At 41.0% G+C, this 22416-nt stretch overlaps 2 protein-coding genes across 11 annotated transcripts in view; one reads left to right on the top strand and one right to left on the bottom strand.

Annotated features, from left to right (window-relative positions):
- LOC101745252 (proton-coupled folate transporter) overlaps positions 1-19109 on the bottom strand; it is a 34166-nt gene extending 15057 nt beyond the window's left edge. Inside the window, exons 1-6 of one of the 4 annotated variants that reach the window (XM_062669071.1) lie at positions 18958-19109; positions 12940-13013; positions 11046-11265; positions 10324-10617; positions 8108-8260; positions 2203-2395 (exon numbers count right to left, since the gene is read on the bottom strand). In XM_062669071.1, the coding sequence (XP_062525055.1) occupies positions 2203-2395; positions 8108-8260; positions 10324-10617; positions 11046-11265; positions 12940-12983 (904 nt within the window). In that variant the 5' untranslated portion in view covers positions 12984-13013; positions 18958-19109. Of the gene's footprint in view, positions 1-2202; positions 2396-8107; positions 8261-10323; positions 10618-11045; positions 11266-12939; positions 13303-18957 lie in introns of those variants that run through there. The other 3 variants (XM_062669072.1, XM_004930613.5, XM_038011743.2) reach the window with 3 other exon arrangements.
- Positions 19110-20488: 1379 nt separating this feature from the next.
- Positions 20489-22416, top strand: part of LOC101745102 (uncharacterized) — a 90736-nt gene continuing 88808 nt past the window's right edge. For 2 of the 7 annotated variants that reach the window (XM_062669051.1, XM_062669044.1), the window contains exons 1-2: positions 20489-20554; positions 21119-21373. The gene's annotated coding sequence lies outside the window, so the exon portion shown is untranslated. Of the gene's footprint in view, positions 21374-22416 lie in introns of all 7 variants that reach the window. The other 5 variants (XM_062669052.1, XM_062669045.1, XM_062669054.1 and 2 more) reach the window with 3 other exon arrangements.

Genomic DNA, 22416 nt, shown 5'->3' with positions numbered 1-22416 from the left:
TCACAGGAAACTACATACGATGAAAAAATTGTGAAGTAATAAAATTATATTTACCGATATGAAGTAAGCACTCCATGCATCTTATCCAGGCATGTAAAGATGGCATTCCATACTGGAATATTTCTTCATTATTTTCTCTTTGATAAGCAAGTCACTCCAAAAAACTCTGACGGTTTTGCTTTGCAAATATCACAGACAGCAGAAAATGTTTCTGAAAAATATGAGGTTATTTTGCCGTCCATCATCATCATGTGCAATTGATGCTTAACTTCAACTTGTTTGATTTTTGATGGCTGAAGTCTTTATATTTCTTCTGTTATGCTAGCTTTTATAATTGTCACTGTTGACTGCGTTTCTTTTGTAAATTTAAACATTATTGGACGGCAATAAAAAGTTGATGAGGTCGTTTTCCCAAACAATTGTTCCATCAAATTTCTGAAGCCTTATAGGAACTAGACTGACCATGAAAATAGATGAATCATCAAACTCTGTTTCAGTTTTTTGTTTATAATTACTTTGACCTGGGGCTCTATCAAAGCCTATTTGCTTATAAGCAGTAGCTCTCTTGCAGAGTCCAAATCCGAAGTAATCACATCTAAAAGCCTATATAGCGCCAAGTTTAGTAATGCTTGCATTTTAATAGCAGCTCCTTCTTCAGTAATAATTACCTCGTCTTTCCCTGGATAACATTTGGTCTTTTCTTGCTTAATTTTATATTAAGAAGGGTATAAATCAGACCCATTTTCACTTGCTGCTTCTCTTAGGTTTATATACTGCCACTTAATTTAAGTGAAACTAATATTGCCTTATCGGGAGAATATGTACTACTTTTCACTTTACTTGTAATTAAATACTCATTAACTTTTTCTAGATCTTCGGGGTGATTTGACAAGTGGTTCATTATGTCTCCTACATCTTCATTTCTAGTGTTTCTCAAACTAGTAATTGTAGTAGCTTTCATTTCATCCGGGGATAACGAAAGCGATTGGTAAATTTGTTCAATGCGTCTTCGTTTTTGCTTGGATCCCAATTCTTCAAAAGGTTTTCGAGGTGCAAAAATAGATGTCGAGGCTTCTGTAGTACATTTGAGGGTGGTACATTTTCAACATCTTCAGTATTAGAAATCTCGAGCCTTTCATGTGCAGTGTTGATAGCTTCAGGTATCATTCCTTCGGGCCAGTTTATTGCACATTCTAACCAATCACATTTTTTTCTTATAAACTGTGCTAACATGCGACTACTTCGTTTCCATATTGCACTTATATTTGAACAAAATTGCGTACTGAATTTTTGGAGCTCAACATTTTTCTCTTCGGTTTCGTTTATTTGATTTTGTAGGAATTGAAAGAGTTTTTTATTATCAGACAGCGACTGTAGTTGCTCTCTTAAAATCATAAATAATCCTAAATTGTTAACTAAATTATCAATTATAACGGAAACAGCAAGATCATAACGACAAACACGAGATGTTAGTAGTAGTACGAATAAACGAACACTAGTTAGTATATAATAAACATGGTCACTTTATACTTCCAGAGACAAACAAATGTTTACTATATTTTCTACTACCCAGTAATGGCTACTTAACTAATTATCCTCATTAAATAATGTTAACTATCTTAATAATTAGAGAGATTGCTTAATTAGAGACCTACTAAATGTATTGTTGTTAGGTATTATGTAACTATGGGTATCATTACGTGCTTTTACTTACTAATCCATATCAAATTTAACTTAAAAGCACTTACGAAAAAAAATATAAAGGTTTTTATTCTATGTATTCATTAATTTTTTTCGATCTATTTATTTGGCAGAATTGCAACTTTATGCACATGTTCATAGCATCAAATGATAGTAGACTAGACAAGGTATAAGGAAAATAAAGTTTCAAAGCGGGACCTCGCGGTACTTAGCAGGAATTTAATTTAATGTGACCCGCTCCATACAAAAAAATCACAAAACACATTTTTCTGACCAAACTATAAAGTTTTTGCAATTTTTGCCCAAAACAATTATTATTGAGATTAACGAGCTCTATCTATCTACATAACAAAAAATATAAAAAAACAAAGTTGGTCCCTAAGTCACTAAAATCACAGTATCGACCCACTGTGCGGCGAAACAAACTCAGCGGGCTTTTTTTTTGTTTTTTTCTCAAATTTTTTTCAATTTCAATTTTTTCTCAAACAAGACGTTTTGTACCTGATAGTAGAACTCTATCTCCGAGAGACACAAGCAACATGAGTAATATTATTTTCCTTTTGTGTCCTTCCCGGCTCTTTATTAGGCTTTTGAACGCCTTCAATGGTAGCTTCCAATTAAACACCGACACTCGGTTTTCGGTGTTAACATTCACATCTTGCATTACGAATTGCACGTACAGAAGAGATGAAATCTGAAATAAACAAAGGTATTACGAGTTATATGATGCTTACACCATATGGAAGGAACACCCGATATGAAATTAAAACTAGTTTTTCAATTTAATCTCACGTTCATTATTTGAATTTTGCAAGTGATCCGTTCAAATACAGAATCTGGAAATCGAACTTCGACCCCGTGTAGCAGTAGGGTAGTAGGGGTAGTAGGGTAGTAATCAATAATCGAAAACTCTAATTAAATTTAATCGAGAACATTATAAGTATTTTTGTTTTTGTCGTCGTAGTTTTGTACGTTTATAAATACTAGTGGTCCCGCAGTAGTCGAAATTCGACTATGATTAATTGAAATTATAAGTTTGAACATTATTCTGGTTATATTGTCAAAGACTACTTCTATAATCAGATTTCGCCAAGACTACACTATAGACAAATAATATTAAAGATAAACAATATTAACCTAATTTCGATTTGACCACAGACTTTAAATATTTACTAAAGATTGACGATAAACAAAGAGTATATATAGATATGTGTGTGTGTCAAATACATGGCAATGTCGCGCCGATCGTTATCGCGTCTGTTTATCTTCCACCGGATAAGATCGTTTTAAGCAGTGATATCGAGGCGCTGCTCAGCATGGGAAGCTCTGTCATTCTGGCGGGCGACCTAAATTGTAAACACATCAGGTGGAACTCTCACACCACAACCCCTAATGGCCGGCGGCTCGACGCGTTAGTCGATGATCTCACCTTCGATATCATCGCTCCGCTAACCCCGACTCACTACCCGCTAAATATCGCGCATCGCCCGGATATACTCGACATAGCGTTATTAAAAAATGTAGCTCTGCGCTTACACTCGATTGAAGTAGTTTCAGAGTTAGATTCAGACCACCGTCCCGTCGTTATGAAGCTCGGTCGCGCTCCCGATTCCGTTCCCGTCACGAGGACTGTGGTGGATTGGCACACGTTGGGCATCAGTCTGGCTGAATCTAATCCACCATCGCTCCCGTTTAACCCGGACTCTACCCCGTCTCCTCAGGATACCGCTGAAGCCATAGACATCTTAACGTCACACATCAACTCGACATTAGATAGGTCATCGAAACAAGTTGTAGCGGAGGACTTCCTTCACCGCTTCAAATTGTCCGACGATATTAGGGAACTCCTTAGAGCTAAGAACGCCTCGATACGCGCCTACGACAGGTATCCTACCGCGGAAAATCGTATTCGAATGCGTGCCCTACAACGCGACGTAAAGTCTCGCATCGCCGAAGTCCGAGATGCCAGATGGTCTGATTTCTTAGAAGCACTCGCGCCCTCTCAAAGGTCTTACTACCGCTTAGCTCGTACTCTCAAATCAGATACGGTAGTAACTATGCCCCCCCTCGTAGGCCCTTCAGGCCAACTTGCGGCGTTCGATGATGACGAAAAAGCAGAGCTGCTGGCCGATACATTGCAAATCCAGTGCACGCCCAGCATTCAATCCGCGGACCCTGTTCATGTAGCATTAGTAGACAGTGAGGTAGAACGTAGAGCCTCCTTACCCTCGCACGCGTTACCATCCATCACCCCAATGGAAGTTAAAGACCTGATCAAAGACCTACGTCCTCGCAAGGCTCCCGGTTCCGACGGTATATCTAACCGCGTTATTAAACTTCTACCCGTCCAACTCATCGTGATGTTGGCATATATTTTCAATGCCGCTATGGCGAACTGTATCTTTCCCGCGGTGTGGAAAGAAGCGGACGTTATCGGCATACACAAACCCGGTAAACCAAAAAATAATCCGACGAGCTACCGCCCAATTAGCCTCCTCATGTCTCTAGGCAAACTGTATGAGCGTCTGCTCTACAAACGCCTCAGAGACTTCGTCTCATCCAAGGGCATACTCATTGATGAACAATTCGGATTCCGTGCAAATCACTCATGGAGCCTCACGGAGCACATTCTTGTAGGGCTTAACCGACCAAAACCAATCTACACGGGAGCCCTCTTCTTCGACGTAGCAAAAGCGTTCGACAAAGTCTGGCACAACGGTTTGATTTTCAAACTATTCAACATGGGCGTGCCGGACAGTCTCGTGCTCATCATACGGGACTTCTTGTCAAACCGCTCTTTTCGATATCGAGTAGAGGGAACCCGCTCCTCCCCGCGTCCACTCACGGCTGGAGTCCCGCAAGGCTCTGTTCACTCTCCGCTCCTATTTAGTTTATTTACTAACGATATTCCCCGGTCGCCGCCGACCCAGCTAGCCTTATTTGCTGACGACACAACAGTTTACTACTCAAGTAGAAATAAGTTCCTAATTGCGAGTAAGCTCCAAAGCGCAGCGTTGACCCTTGGACAGTGGTTCCGAAAATGGCGCATAGACATCAACCCAGCGAAAAGCACAGCAGTGTTATTTCAAAGGGGAAACTCACCGCTTATTTCCTCCCGCATTAGGAGGAGAAATATCACACCCCCGATCACCCTCTTCGGCCAACCTATACCCTGGGCCAGGAAGGTCAAGTACCTGGGAGTCACCCTGGATGCATCCATGACATTCCGCCCGCATATAAAAACAGTCCGCGATCATGCCGCATTTATTCTCGGCAGACTCTATCCCATGATCTGTAAGCGGAGTAAAATGTCCCTTCGGAACAAGGTGACACTTTACAAAACTTGCATAAGGCCCGTCATGATTTACGCGAGTGTGGTGTTCGCTCACGTGGCCCGCACACACATAGACACCCTCCAATCCCTACAATCCCGCTTTTGAGGAACGTCGACCTATACGATGACCTGGGTCTCGAATCGATCCGCAAACACATGAAGTCAGTGTCGGAACGTTACTTCGATAAGGCTATGCGTCATGATAATCGCCTTATCGTTGCCGCCGCTGACTACTCCCCGAATCCTGATCACGCAGGAGCAAGTCACCGTCGTCGCCCTAGACATGTCCTTGCGGATCCATCAGGTCCAATAACTCTTGCATTAGATACCTTCAGCTCTAACATTAGGAGCAGGCTGAGAAACCCCGGTAACCTTACTCGTCGAACTCGACAAAGAGGTCGACGTGCAGCCTAACCCATGCATCAGCCCGCTGAGTTTCTCGCCGGATCTTCTCAGTGGGTCGCGATTCCGATCCGGTAGTAGATTCATTCGCGAAGCAATTGCTCTTGAGTTGTTAGGTCTCCTTCGGAGGCGCTCGGGAAGTTGTTAGCAAATCCCAGCCCTCCTGGCTGAGCCTTTGTTCGCCCACCTGTCCTGGTGAAGCTGGAAAGGCCTCCGGGCCACCAGTAATCAATCAATCATAAAAAAATAAAATAAAAAAAAAACATGGCAATGTGTATAATGTTTTCTTTATTGATTTAATGTATCTTTTATGCATTATTTAAAAAAAATATTACCTTTGTTCACTCCTTCTCTATATCACTACATAGTATAAAACAAAGTCGCTTTCTCTGTCCCTATATCTGTCTATCCCTATGTATGCTTAAATCTTTAAAACTACGCAACGTATTTTGATGCGGTTTTTTTAAATAGATAGAGTGATTGAAGAGGAAGGTTTATATGTATAACTAGCTGTACCCGTCCGCTTCGCTGGGCATTTAAAATTAACATTATTATTTCTCATCCCCACAAAGATTCTCATCATAACGCCCCCGCACTGGTGTAGGGAGTCCAACACTCATATAAGTGTAATAGTAATATCCATTAAGTACATGTATTTTCTACATAGATACCAAGTTTCAAGTCAATCAGATGCATGGTTCGGTAGTTATAACGGAATATCCATAAACACCACTTTAGATTTATATATTAGTATAGATAACATCCCATCAAATAGTGGAGAAATCAATAATAAATTACAGTTTATGAACCGAAGCGAGGGCGGGTCGCTAGTTCTCTATAAGTGTAGGAAATTTCATACTCCTCCGTCCGTGCAATTTTCGTAAAAAGGGGTAAAAAGTTTTTGCTTCACGTATTAATATATAGGTAAATAACAAATTTATTTATATTTATATGTATATATACAGTTACATATCTAAATCATTGAAATAAAAAAATCCGTGATTATGTTTGAATTTAAGGTTTAAAATTTTCAAAATTTAATATAAAAATATGTAGTTTCAATTGCACGTATATTCATTACTAAACGCCCTAAACACTTTCCATTATCCACCCTCCCTATTTCTGCCGTGAAGCAGTAATGCGTTTCGGTTTGAAGGGTGAGGCAGCCGTTGTAACTATACTTGAGACCTTAGAACTTATATCTCAAGGTGGGTGGCGCATTTACGTTTGGATGTCTATGGGCTCCAGTAACCACTTAACATCAGGTGGGCTGTGAGCTCGTCCACACATCTAAGCAATAAAAAAAAAAGAATAAAGACTATTTGAACATAGCGAATAAACTACGAGTATTATTCTAATGCCCTTGAATAATGTTTTATGTAAGGTACTGTAACATGATTTGTAGTAAAAAAAGCCTGGCCACTTAATATAAAAAGATGTTTTTTTTTGAAGTGAAAACTTCTTTAGAATCGTTGTGATTTCAAACCGGATGCAACGGAAAAAACGACAGGTAAGAGACACAAATACAAAAATGTGTAGGATGAAGCCAGCAAAGAATGAGACAGAAATATATATACTATTTAATACAGCGCCATCTGTGAGATTTTTTAATACTAACGTGTGTATGAAAGCTCTTGTAGTGAATTTTAATTTAGGATTATACGTGAAATTAAAATATCAATTCACAGAGGGCGCTACCTTACAATTATTTACTAATGACAAAATTTTACATATACTTAAGACGTTTAGGATAATTGTATTTTCATTTTGGAAGGTTTCACTTCTACCACGTGTGAATTGCACACATGTTTTTTTCTCTCACGGCCCACCTGATGTTAAATGGTTACCGGAGTCCATAGACCTCTACAACGTAGATGCCACCTACCTTGAGATATGAGTTTTAAGGTCTTACTTTTAACACTATAACTTCTACCTTCAAATTACTGCTTCACGGCAGAATAGGCAGGGTGGTGGTACCTACTCGTGCGGACTCACAAGACGTCCTACCACCAGTAATTACGCAAATTATAATTTTGCTGGTTTTATTTTTATTACACGATGTTATTTCTTCACCGTGGAAGTCAATCGTGAATATTTGTTAAGTACGTATTTCATTAGAAAAATTGGTACTTGAAACAGTTGAAGCAATTAATGAATCAGATTTGTATGAAGCGACTACTTACGACTAAGATATTTTTATTTTGTTTAACGTGATTTACATTGATGATACTATAGTTATAGTATTGTAGTAATAGTATAGTTATAGTTATAGATGATATATAGTTGTAGGTTAATTTACCCATTGTGGGACACCCTATATAATAAAATTTGATTTTTTTATTTCTAGGTTTGTTAACTATTGCGACATAGGTTAAGCATTGGGCTTGAAATGGCTGATGGGATGTATATTATCACTACATAGTATAAAACAAAGTCGCTTTCTCTGTCCCTATATCTGTCTGTCCCTATGTACGCTTAAATCTACGCAACGAATTTTAATGCGGTTTTTTTAATAGATAGAATGATTGAAGAGGAAGGTTTATATGTATAATAACATCCATTAAATAGTGGAGAAATCAATAATAAATTACAGTTTCCGAAGCGAAGCGAGGGCGGGTAGACAATAAAACGTAAAATAAAATAAATCATATGTGTAATGAAATAAAATACCTGCAATAATAAAACAAGAGGAAACACACCGTAGAATCCGAGGTGCGTGTATAGAAGAGGACCACTGACAGCTCCCGCCACCTGTGCTATTTGAATAGCAGCGCGATGTGTCCCCATTGTACGAGTCACATCTCGACCTGTTGCATGACACACCTGTAACATTACACACCGCCAAAAATTATATAAATACTGCTTTTGTAACCGATATAAAAATGTTTGGTAAGTTTTTTTGAAGTCGTCGTGGCCTAAAGGTTAGGACGTCCGGTGCATTCGTACATAGCGATGCAACGGTGTTCGAATCCCGCAGCCGGGTACCAATTTTTCTAATGAAATACGTACTTAACAATTGTTCACGATTGACTTCCACGGTGAAGGAATAACATCGTGTAATAAAAATCAAACCGGCAAAATTATAATTTGCGTAATTACTGGTGGTAGGACCTCTTGTGAGTCCGCACGGTTAGGTACCATCGCCCCGCCTATTTCTGCCGTGAAGCAGTAATGCATTTTGGTTTGACGGGTGGGGCAGCCGTTGTAACTATACTGAGACCTTAGAACTTATATCTCAAGGTGTGTGGCGCATTTACGTTGTAGATGTCTATGGGTTCCAGTAACCACTTAACACCGGGTGGGCTATGAGCTCGTCCATACATCTAGGCAATAAAAATAAATAAATAAATCTTTCAAAACGAGAAAAAAATCTGCATAAATAAATACTAATGTTAATAATACAGCATTACAAAACTACGTCATAATGTTTGCCGGTTCTGAAAGCGTCGAACTAAAAGACGTATGTAATACTTGAGTTTCGGCTTGTAGGATTTTTATTGCTTTGACTGGTGACCAGGTGGACATAGTGTCGAGTGGGTGCCGGAGCCTATGGCGTACCCGATCCTGCGGATCGACTGGTAAACAGTCAACGTTGCCCTAAACATGTCATTTTGGATCCTCCCGATCCACTATTATTGCTTTTAGGTACCTCAAGCACCGGTCACCGTTCTCGTCGAACCCGTCGCTTACGACGAAGGGTTTTGCTAGTAAATTTACCCACAGACAAAGCCCACTGAGTTTCTCGCCGGATCTTCTCAGTGGGTCGCGTTTCATCAAAATAGCTCTTCTTATTTTGATAATATCCTGAAAAGCACCCCACGCTTTTTTTTTGAATAAAATAATTTTTTCCAACAATATTTTTGTAATTCAAATTTATTATTTATTTTCTATTTTTTAGTTGGATTTTCTATAAAAGCGTATTTTTTTTAGTTTTACTTAAATACATATTATTTATTTGATATTAATATCTAATTTTTTATTATGCCACACGAATTTTCTGTCGTAAACTATCCTTTTATGCAATGTATCTATCTACACCCGTACAAAATAATATGAATGTTTTCACATCTGCTAGCCTTCCCGCGATGGTTCATTCTTTTTTACTGTTTTACTATGTAAAATGATCCGTTGGTCGTGGTAGTCAGTCGCGAACACGAGTTAAATATATATTACGTACTTCTTTAGAACATTTGGTACCTACTAGCTTATACCAGCATATGCTACGTACATTTGGTAAGTATTTGAATAGTTGTGAGTCAAGTCTGCTCTCAAATTTTCGTGATTTGGAAAACTAATGAAGAATCTAGTAATGAAGAGTCTATGAAGAATGTTAATAGGAATTATTGAGGTGCCTTTGATATGTTTTGAGATAGTAGGTAATGGAGAAATATACATTCGTCAACCAGTATTTGAGATCCAGGTGTACAATATTAGACCTGTATCTAGAATTACTCGATTTATGCTTTGTATTACTCTATTTTATAAAGACCTTGATAAAAAGAGATATTGGTAAATGAGATAAAATGTATTATGTAATATTATTTTCGTCACCTTAATGTGTTAGTAATTTGGGTAATTCGCCTGAAGTTACAACGAGACGACACGCGTAAATTCCTGAATAGTAACTAAAATAGAATGGACGGTGGAGCTCGGATTAAGAATCTACACGCTTTTGCTGTAAAAATGCATGGCAAAGATGTAGGTACACTCATTGAATATTCTGTTTTGTTCAAATTAATGTCATTAACGACATTATCAGTGCAAAACTGTTTCTATTGTAAGATGATTAAATTATATACATATTATTATTTGTTTTGTGTTATTTGTTTCACCAGTTACGTGGTTTAGATAAATCTATCATAAAACTTTATAATTAAAGTACTTACGTCTCCTAGATAACTAAAAGCGGCGGCCAATAGTAGTCCAAAATTACCACCTAATGCAATTGGTATTTGTACTGCGTACAAAACTAGAACAGTCGAAGCGCCAGGGAATATCAACATCACTATCACAGCTGATGTCGTTACACACATTCCAATCAAAGGCATGATGAGCAGAGGCTTCCGTCTCCCACTACAGTCACTCCATGGACCCACGAAGAGAAGGATTATAGTTGAAAGTAAACATCCTATAAAACTCCGACTGATGTTGACGCTTGAAACTACGATTTGGCTTGCGGCCTGGAAAGGCAAAATTAAAAGGACTAAAGAGCACAGCAATTGAATTAAAAAAAAAAATGTCTCTCTCTCTCTCTCTTCCTCTCAGTCATAATTTTTAGGTGTATATTAAATTTTACATTGAAATGGTTCTATATAAAAAAGTTAATGTAAGTAACCCGGTCCCGTAGTGAATCTTTTTAGTGGGTCGCGCTTCCGATCTGCAGATCCGGTGCTATATTCAGCGAAGCACTGCCCTTGCTAAGGCAGATGTTAGCTAAATCTCTCAGGCTGAGCCCTTCGATCTCACATACAGTTTTGAAGCTAGTATCTCTACTACCCTTGTATCCCTTGAGGCTACCAGCAGTAGGTAGGCAAAAATAATAATGAAAGGTATTGTCAACTAATTCTCCAAAGAGATTTACTGTGAATTTCTATTATGAAATTTTTACCTCAGCTTTTCTGAATTCTTCGCCTACTCCGCGATCGCAGATGTCTGCTGTATAATTCAAATCGACGGTGCAAGCTGTTCGAAGGTAAAAGTTCTGAAGTGAAGTCTGTCCAAGATTTATTGCCATCATAGACCCAACTAGGGCGGGCTCTAATAGTAGGCGCCATTTGTGCGGAGTTCTTTCGTGACAGCAACGATCGCTGCCACCAGTTTCTGCTGGACTATAAAGTTATATCAATAAACTAAGTGACTATTAAGAACGCCATCTCTCCAACACTTTTATTTTTATTACTAACAATAATCGTCTTGTATTGTGTGCTGCCGATACTGTGCACACGATAACATGAATCGAAAACCAAAAGAGAGATATAGTAAACACTGTACCTATAATCCATGTAAAGATGATTAAAATGAAGATAATTTGAACATTGATTCATCATCATGACTTTAAGTTTATTCCTTCTTTACAGTACAATATTTCATTCATGAATTGTCCGGCGAAATTGCAACCGTAGTCTCAAAGACTTTCGAACACCAAGCACTAACATAGTCATAGCAAAATAAATTCCGCAATGCATCTTTACAATCTTGTTTGTTTAGTTTTGTAGTTAAAATTAAACTCACAGCCGAGAGATATAATGGTTAGGTTTTTTTAAATATACTGTTGCTTATGACGAGAATTAAATTGAAATTTACATCTCTTAACCTCCTATCTATTCATTTTAGTAACATTCTTTTTGAATACTATTCTAAAATTTCTCCTATTATATTATTTTAAATTATTCATAAAAAATATTTAAATCAAAACTCGAAAATCGTAGCTTATGACAAAGATAATACACATAAATGGTTTATAATACTGACAAATATTTAAATTATTTGCGAAAAAAAACACAAAGATAGTGTTGTGGTAGATTTATATTTTAGAAGGTATATATTATTATCATTATTTAGACGACTGAACGAGCTCACGGCTTCGTTGGCATTAAGTGGTTACAGGTTAGGCCACTAACCTTGGGACATGAGGTCTAAGTCTCAATGGTGTATTAACACGGCTATCTCATCGGTCAAACTGGACAAATGACTGCATTTAGCTTATCCGGGATTACAATATGCCCCAGTTAAATTTACTTTACTATGATTTCATTATTTGTATATTTAGTCTTTATTAGTCTGTATTCTGGAAGGAAATGGAAATTTCAATAAAAAAATGTGACCGGTACTTCATCAAAGATGTAGTGTTTCGTGTGTTCGTGATATCTGAACGAAACTGAATAGTTTCTTTTTTTTTGACGTCTACTTAAGGTTTAATGTACCATGGATTCGTGTATTGTCACTAAAATGAATATATTTTTTATGGTTCTGTGGTCATAGGGCTAATTTTGTACAAAATGTATTTGTCCATTCTCAAACACACACAGTATAATAGATATAAGATTATTCATATAATAATAATAATAATAAGAAGCCGTTAATCACATTTCTATATTATGGTTTTTGTTATTTTCAAATTATACATATCATACACGAAGTCTTGTAAACTATCGTATCTAAAAGATTTCGGCATTTGGGATGCTATCAAAATGATATGAAATGGATAAACTCCGTTGAGTATTATTATAAGCGATGTTTTTTTTATCGTAAAATAGGTTCATATTACACGGTAATTTTGAAAAAAAGGTATGATTTACTTGAGCTTAAATCAGAAAATTTACCTTTTAAGCCGCAGTGACTTCTAAATTTCTAAAGATTGGTACTCCGATTCTTCTTAATGCTATATTGATATATGAATATTAGGGAAATACTTTTATTTTTTTCTCATAATTCCCCCAAGATTCTGGAACCATTATGATGGAAACAATACCGAATCTAAAATAGTTTTAGTTTAAACAAACCTTAATTTATCCAGCTCGTGGATATCGGCCATACTCTCAGTCATCTTTGTATTCTATATTCTTTAATCCTTAACCTGTATGTCACGAACGCGTTTAATTTATCACAAAACATATAAGAGAGCTCACATCACAGTCTATATGAGTCGAAGCGTCTGGCTCCTAGCGTACAACGTACACTAATATTGGTGATAAGATAATTTTATATGCAAAATGGAAACAAACTACTGGTAAGTTCCGAATGATAACTTTATGAACCGATGCATTAAACTGAATACGAAGAATAATTGATTCGTCGGCGCGTTGATACTAGCGACTGGCAGGGAGACCCGCTATTACGTTCGGTTGATACGATTACAGCAATTGGAGTTGACGCACTTGCTGATAGTAGCAATTGGTGTGCAGAAATCGTACATATCCGATAGCTACATTAAATTTTAGTTATAACCGAAAAGTTAAAAAAAATTCGTAAAGGTTTTATTGCTTTTTGGTGAGCCGCGCCGTCTGGTTTTTTTTTTTTTTTTATGATTGAAAGTTTACTGGTAGCCCGAAGGCCTTTCCAGTTTCACCAGGACAGGTGGGCGAGCAAAGGCTCAGCCAAGAGGGGTGGGATTTGCTAACAACTGCCCGAGCGCCTCCGAAGGAGACCTAACAACTCAAGAGCAATTGTTTCGCGAATGAATCTACTACCGGATCGGAATCGCGACCCGCTGAGAAGATCCGGCGAGAAACTCAGCGGGCTGATGCATGGGTTAGGTTGCACGTCGACCTCTTTGTCGAGTTCGACGAGTACGGTTACCGGGGTCCCTAAGCCTGCCCCTAGTATTAGAGCTGAAGGCATCTAATGCAAAGGTTATTGGATCTGATGGATCCGTAAGGACGTGTCTAGGGCGTCGACGGTGACTGGCTCCTGCATGATCAGGATTCGGGGAGTAGTCAGCGGCGGCAACGATAAGGCGATTATCATGCCGCATAGCCTTATCGAAGTATCGTTCCGACGCTGACTTCATGTATTTCCGAATTGATTCGAGGCCCAGGTCGTCGTGTAGGTCAACGTTCCTCACGAACCACGGAGCCCCGACAGCTAACCTGCAAAAGCGGGATTGTAGGGATTGGAGGGTGTCTATGTGTGTGCGGGCCGCGTGAGCGAACACCACACTCGCGTAAGTCATGACGGGCCTTATGCAAGTTTTGTAAAGTGTCACCTTGTTCCGAAGGGACATTTTACTCCGCTTACAGATCATGGGGTAGAGTCTACCGAGAATAAACGCGGCACGGTCACGGACTGATTTTATATGCGGGCGGAATGTCATCGATGCATCCAGGGTAACGCCCAGGTACTTGACCTTCCTGGCCCAGGGTATGGGTTGTCTAAAGAGAGTAATCGGGGGTGTGAGATTCCTCCTCCTAATCCGGGAGGAAATCCGTGTGGAGCTTCCCCTCTGAAATAGCACCGCAGTACTTTTCGCTGGGTTGATGTCTATGCGCCATTTTCGGAACCACTGTCCTAGGGCTAGGGCTGCGCTCTGAAGCTTCTTCGCGATTAGGGACTTATTTCTACTAGAATAGTAAACAGTCGTGTCGTCGGCGAATAAAGCTAAATGGGTCGGCGGCGACCGGGGAATATCGTTGACGAATAAGCTAAATAGGAGGGGTGAGAGGACAGAGCCTTGCGGGACTCCAGCTGTGAGAGGTCGTGGGGAGGAGCGGGTTCCCTCAACTCGATATCGAAAAGAGCGGTTCGACAAGAAGTCCCGTATGATGAGCACGAGACTATCCGGCACGCCCATGTTGAATAGTTTGAAAATCAAACCATTGTGCCAGACTTTGTCGAACGCTTTTGCGACGTCGAAGAAGAGAGCTCCCGTGTATAACGGTTTTGGTCGATTAAGTCCCACAAGAATGTGCTCCGTGAGGCGGTGCACCTGTTGAACGCATGAGTGATTTGTACGGAATCCGAATTGTTCATCGATGAGAATGCCCTTGGATGAGACGAAGTCTCTGAGGCGTTTATAGAGCAGACGCTCATACAGTTTGCCTAGAGACATGAGGAGGCTAATTGGGCGGTAGCTCGTCGGATGATTTTTTGGTTTACCGGGTTTATGTATGCCGATAACGTCCGCTTCTTTCCACACCGCGGGAAAGATACAGTTCGCCATAGCGGCATTGAAAATAGATGCCAACATCACGATGAGTTGGACGGGTAGAAGTTTAATAACGCGGTTAGATATACAGTCGGAACCGGGAGCCTTGCGAGGACGTAGGTCTTTGATCAAGTCTTTAACTTCTATCGGGGTGACGGGTGGTAACGCATCCGATGGTGGCAAGGAGGCTCTGCGTTCTACCTCACTGTCTACTAATTCTACATGAACAGGGTCCACGGATTGGGTGCTGGGCGTGCACTGGGTTTGCAATGTATCGGCCAGCAGCTCTGCTTTTTCGTCATCATCGAACGCCGCGAGTCGGCCTGAGGGGCCTACGAGGGGGGGCATAGTTACTACCGTATCCGATTTGAGAGTACGAGCTAAGCGGTAGTAAGACCTTTGGGAGGGCGCGAGTCCTTCTAAGAAATCAGACCATCTGGCATCTCGGACTTCGGCGATGCGAGACTTTACGTCGCGTTGTAGGGCACGCATTCGAATACGATTTTCCGCGGTAGGATACCTGTCGTAGGCGCGTATCGAGGCGTTCTTAGCTCTAAGGAGTTCCCTAATATCGTCGGACAATTTGAAGCGGTGAAGGAAGTCCTCCGCTACAACTTGTTTCGATGACCTATCTAATGTCGAGGTGATGTGTGACGTTAAGATGTCTATGGCTTCAGCGGTATCCTGAGGAGACGGGATAGAGTCCGGGTTAAACGGGAGCGATGGTGGATCAGATTCAGCCAGGCTGATGCCCAGCGTGTGCCAATCCACCACAGTCTTCATGACGGGAACGGAATCGGGAGCGCGACCGAGCTTCATAACGACGGGACGGTGGTCTGAATCTAACTCTGAAACTACTTCGATCGAGTGTAAGCGCAGAGTTACGTTTTTTAATAACGCTATGTCGAGTATATCCGGGCGATGCGCGATATTTAGCGGGTAGTGAGTCGGGGTTAGCGGAGCGACGATATCGAAGGCGAGATCATCGACTAACGCGTCAAGGCGCCTGCCATTCGGGGTTGTGGTGTGTGAGTTCCACCTGATGTGTTTACAATTTAGGTCGCCCGCCAGAATGACAGAGCTCCCCATACCGAGCAGCGCCTCGATATCACTGCTTAGAACGATCTTATCCGGTGGAAGATAAACGGACGCGATAAAGATCGGCGCGTGTCCCGTCAGTGAGATTCGGCACACTGATGCTTCGATATTAGCGAGCGCGGGAGGATCGAGCGGGACGCAATGCAGGGCTCTTCTATAGTAAATGACGGTACCACCACCACGGGCAGAGAGCCTGTCGTTCCTGACCATGTTATAGTTCGCGATTTTAGGGTCACGGCGCGCGGGCTTAAGTAGGGTCTCCTGCACTAAAAAGATATCAATTTGATGGTCACGCAAAAAGTCAGAAACCTGATCACGTTGATTTGCGAGACCGTAAGCGTTAAAAAATCCTATCGTTACGGATAGGGGCTTTATTCTACTTATATACGCCATTGATTACCGGCGGAGTGAGGGGAGGACGTACGTATTTAATGACGCGTATACGTCGGCGTATTCCTGCACAACGGCGATAAAGTGTTGTGCAGTGGAGGCAGCGCGAATGGCGTCGCCCAAAGCGTTAACGCGCTCAAAGTTGATCGACTGAAAGAAGTCGATCGCTAAAGCGAGATTGTCGGACGCGGTCGGAGGGCAAGTCGCGGGAGAGGGACGAGTCGCGGGAGAGGGACGAGTCGCGGGGGCGGGACGAATCGCGGAGGAGGGAGTTGTAGCCGTGTTCGTGTACGGCAGCGGTTTTGCCCAGGCCGAGACACTGGGCACCGCCGCCGGAACGAACGCTGGCTTAGCCTGCGACGCAGAGGGTGCCGAGGCTTTGATGTCTGGGCCGGAAGCTCGGAGGCGGTTTTGGCGGGCGACGCGGCGATTTATTTTAGGGGCTCGGGGGCAACCACGGTAATTCGCGGGGTGACCCTGTGTTCGACACAGGACGCAGCTAGGCGGTTCCGTCGCGGTTTTTTGGTCGCGAGCGCAGAGGGCCGTGGCGTGATCGCCCAAACACTTAACACATCGGGGGCGCGCGTGACAGTTACGGGAAGAGTGCCCGTACAATTGACAGTTATGGCACTGGCTAGGAGTGCCTTTTTTATGGGGGGCTTCGACAGCGATACCAGAGAGCCTACAGACGGTCTGTGTGTTAAAAATTTTCTTACCCTCGGGGGTAGGCTGGAGAGCGACTAGAACCATATTATATGGCTCCCTACCGCGACCGGTGTGCATACGGTGCACAGAATTCACTGGTAGGCCTTGTTCTAACAGGTCGGCTTTTACGAGCTCTACATCTAACTCTTTAGGGATTCCGCGTATTACAACGCGGAGTTCGCGCTCCTCCTGGAGCGTATACGTATGGAAACTTATACGCTCCTTACGGAGGTAAGAAGAGAGGGCCCTATGGTCGTCGGGTGTTTGAACCTTAATTTGAATGCCGTTCGCGAGGTTACGGGCATTCGTGAAATTTATATTTTTGGCCTTAAGGGCCAGGCAAACTCGATCCCAAGCTGCCTTCTCCTGAAGGATAACCGGGGGAGGGGTCTGGGTTTTATTTTGTGCCACCGGACGCGGCGACGGAGTGGCACGGGCTGGGGGCGCAACGGGAGTCTGAGGGCGGGGGCGCGACGCGTTCACGGCTTTGCTAATTTTAGCGGCCGCGGGAGCTCGAGACTCCGCGGCACGCTTCTTACCCTTCTGTACCAGGGTGAATCCATCCGTCGATGAGGCGGGGGCGAGGTCGACCTCCATGTCCGAGTCAGAGTCGGAGCACGAGGAGGCGGGTGCAGGCGACCTACGAGCAAGTGTAGGTGTTTTAGAGGGCGCGACGGAGGCCGCGGATGATCGCTCAGCTGAAACGATGGTCACGGCGGACGACGCAGCAGCTTTTCTCGCCAGTATAGGCGACACGGGAGCGGCAGGCACGACAGAGGCTGCGGTGCTCAATGCAGAAGCTCTGCACGCAGGTACAGGCGACGCAGGAGCAGCGAGCGCGGCGGAGTCCTCGAGAGGGCTCGCAGTGTGATTGGCCTTGAAGGCCAGAAACTCCGAGGCGAGCTGTGGGTGGCGAAGTCGGAGGAATTCCGCGAATACAGCGTCCATGATCGCTGAGTACCCAGGTGGGGCGGCCCCGGGTCTTGAAAACACTCGCCTTGCGGCGAGGCCCCAACTTCTCGGACCTGAGCGGTTCTATTGAACACAGGTGGCAATGCGGCGCGATTACTACAGGACAAAGAAAAAGCACAACAAAACAGAAATTACGAAAAGAAACAAAACAAATAAATACTTGCAGGAAACCACTTTGTCGGCAAATGTTCCACGAACACAAAAATAACTAAAACAAAACAAATAAAAGCTTCCAGGAAACACACTTGGTCGGCAGATGTATCACGAACACAGGCCGCGCGAACAATGGCCGGGCTAACAAAAGCCGGGCGAACAAAGACCGGGCGATCGAGTGGACGATGAGCACGTCCGCACGTGACGGGTGCCTCTATCGGAATGTGCCGTCTGGTTGTAGTGTTGACCGCGGTAGCCCCCCTACCTCATCCGGGTTCTGACCTCGGAGGGGATCGGACGTCGGGTGTAAGAGTGCAGGGGAGTCGTTTAGTGGGTGGGTCCTAAAATCCTTGGGCCCGCGGTCTGCTCACAACACCATGCAGATCGTTGAGTCTCACATACCCCGCGCGCCCCTTTTGCGCGGGGACCTCGTAGGAGGTTCGGCCCTTTACCCGAAAAAAAAAAAAAAAAAAGGTGGGTGGATGAGCTCATGAGCACACCTGGTGTTAAGTGGTTACCGGAGCCCATAGACATCTATAATGCAAATGCCGCCACTTACCTTGAGATATGAGTTCTTAGGTCTCAGTTTTTACAGCACAACAGTTGCCCCATCCTTCAAGCCGAAACGCATTACTGCTTCACGGCAGAACTAGACAGGGTGGTGATACCTACTCGTGCGGACTCAACAGACGTCCTACCACCAGAACTTTTGTGTAATAAAAAAAAATGCATTTGAAGCAGTCGTTTTGCTAAATAATAAAATGCTAAATATACAGATATAAGTATGTAACCTGAAAATAGTACAATTTATCCCTTTTTTAACTTCACCTTATTGTTACAAGAGCTCAAAGACAATTTAATATGAATGCTAAAAGAATATTATATGAACGACAAGTCGTTTTTGCCTTAGATCCAAGATAGAGATGGTTTAGATATAAACTAAAGCTGAAAACTGCTAATATTAGCTAATAATAAACCGGATGTAATAAAGAAATATTGCATTAAAATCCTGTATTTACGGTATTCAAAATTCGTTTTGAAGCGTCGATACTTTAATATTAAGCCCGATCACGGGCTCAAGTCCTAGTTTCAATCTTGAATTCCGTACGGATATTAAGTTGGTTTTATCTATTATTGCCACCAAGCTATCGCGTTTTCCGATTTAAATTAGGATGATAAGATTAATCCAGTGCAATTGGGACATCAACCTCATTTCTCAAAATAGGGAGAAATCCATTATGTTGCGTACGGTGAATCCTTCAACTACTTCAAATTAGAATAAAAGCGTACGTATAGTTGGTTTTATAATATATAAAAATAACATTAGATTTAATTCAGCTTATATCAATGTGCAAGGGATAAAGAGGATATAATATAACACAAGAAATAGTTACACGAGATACATTTTAGAGAATTGCTAAAAAATGGACACATTTATACGATACAGATTTATTGATTGAACTTTGAAAAGTAAAAAGTCCCTTACTGAAGAAATGGCCCATAAAGCAACGATTGAAATGCCTGATAATCAGAACCTCTAGAGACTGATAATATAATTAAATCAATGAAATTGTAGCGGTTACCTTATTGAGTAGTATCGTCTATATCATTACGATCGATCCGATATACAAGTTTATAATCCACTCATATCATTTCCTTGGTCGTTAAATTTGTGCTCTACGTGATAGAGATCACATACGCAATGTTTTTGTAGTAAATATCTATTTATTAAGTGTTCAATTATACAGTCGAAAAGATAAGTACACACTCAAATGTAGAATTGAAAAATAACCCTGATACGTTTTAGACGAACATTTATAGTGAGATGCTAGCTTGTCATACATAATGTAGTATCTATTGCATGACAAAAGGCATTAGTTTACGATCTGCGAAAATCGATTTCACGCTACGTATTGTATGAAAGAAAAACTTTAGTGATTAATTAATGCACAAGACAGTTCTCGGTTCGCTGTCAACGAACGACATTGTTTAACATTCATCGGGTTTTATGTAGCACTATGTACTAGATACGGCTCTGCAATAATTTCACGGCCGAAGCATACGGAGCCAGCTTTAAAATAAAACAGTTGAGAATCTAGCTCTGAGCTCGGCACGCGCGGTTACGTTGCGCTCATTACGTGTGCAATTAACACTAGGTAATCCGGGAACCAAACCTGAGATACTCGTTCTGTTGTAATTTTTTCGAATAGATATGCGACTAGTGCATGACTTGAAGCTATTGAAATATATTACTTAGGCGCCATAAACTTATTTTTAGTTTTTTAATTCATCAGTTTGTAATGTAAATAAATTTAGGTCAATTTAATAGCATCTCTTGGACTGAGCAGCTTATTATGTGATTAACACTACTCGGAAAACACACATCGCTCTGTGAAGTGTTGTTTTGCCATGACTCACTACTCCAAACTATTATAATCTTTAAATTGCAAATTACGCCGCATAAGTAACGCGATGTAATTTCAGAAAACTTAATTAAATAAACGAAAAAGTTTAGAATTAAGTTTAGTTTAGAAGTTATTGAATAATTGAAAAAAATGCAACATATTACGTCCCTCAATAGACATTTTAATTTTAGTTAAGCGGCTGATTGGTTTTAACATTGTATTTGCTCCGTCGATGCGAAATTAACGAATTCTCGTTAACTTTATTTAATGCTATCTGTTTCGGTTAAACAAGTTCATAGTCTACCTACGTTACAGGCGGAAATGTGTATTTGAAGCAAAATGTGTTCTAGTGAGTGAAAAATTACGAAACATTTTCGTTTGAAAGTGGATTACGTTCAATGTCTTACAAAACGTCCTTAATCAGTCAGTCGGCTCCAAATATTCGCGGTTACAGTCTATTACCTGGCTGGAAAACTTTACACCTGATTTTACGATCCAGGGAAACAGTGAAGTGTCCTGAATTTGGAGTATTATTTCCGTCGAGTTCGTTTTGAAGCTTGGAATAAAATGGTTTGTAAATTGCATAATTGTACTTTTCTTTTGAATTTAGAATTTTTTTTTGAACAGTGAATTTATATTTGTAAATTTTAAGCATTTGCATTTTATGTCCAAAATTTGTTTAGGTAGGTACTTACTTATGTTTTGTTTGAAAATGTTGTTTTATTATTTTGATTATTTTAGTAAATGTGTTTAGTGTTTAGTTTTTATTTAATTAAGTCTTTGTTATGTAATGCAGTTCAATATTACAATTTCGAACCCGAAGATGTTTATATGACGTGTTCAGGCATTAACATTGAATGGTGCGTGGATGTTAGAGTCCTAATGTGGTAGCTTGGCGGCCTTGGATAGCTAGCTCCTCGGTACATCGCTTCTCAGATATATGACGACAATTTTATGTGCCTACACAAAGGGCGCTACTGTACTTCATGATTGTCATCTAAGTAGTTTGGCGATAAAAATTTAAGGATAGGGATTGTAGTTACTCTAATATACATTCTTGTGTAGGTACCACTGAAGGTAATTTCTACGGTCCACCTCGTGGAAGCCAATGAAAGGGGCAAAATGTAGCCGCTGTCTACGGAAATGAAGTCTTTGGCCTAATGTCTATAGATGTGTTGGTATAACTAATAACATTCGTATCTGCTTAACAGGCGGATCGTGAGCTTATATTATCAAACAAAAAATGCACACCGCATAGTCACGTCTATTGTAACTTTAATTAGATTATAATTAAGAGAATTCAAATTGTATCAAGGAAAAGTACTATTAACAATGCTTTACGATTAAAATTGCGATTAAAATGGAACGTGAACATGTCCTTATTGATTTTAACCGGTATCTTGTTAATGAGTTTTAGGGAATGTGTTATAAAGTGATCTCTAGAAAAGCGTAAGTTTCAATTAGACGGCATCTGACACAATTCCTCATACCGTGCAATCCCTTCTTTTATAAAGTACAGCGACTAGCCCTCGCTTCGCTTCGAAAACTGTAATTTATTATTGATTTCTCCACGTAAACATATAATGTACATTATTATACATATAAACCTTCCT

This window comes from Bombyx mori, chromosome 6, assembly GCF_030269925.1.
Source record: "Bombyx mori chromosome 6, ASM3026992v2".
Lineage (NCBI taxonomy): Eukaryota > Metazoa > Arthropoda > Insecta > Lepidoptera > Bombycidae > Bombyx > Bombyx mori.
Note: the sequence above shows the minus strand (reverse complement) of the source record. Positions and strands in the feature narration are given on the sequence as shown.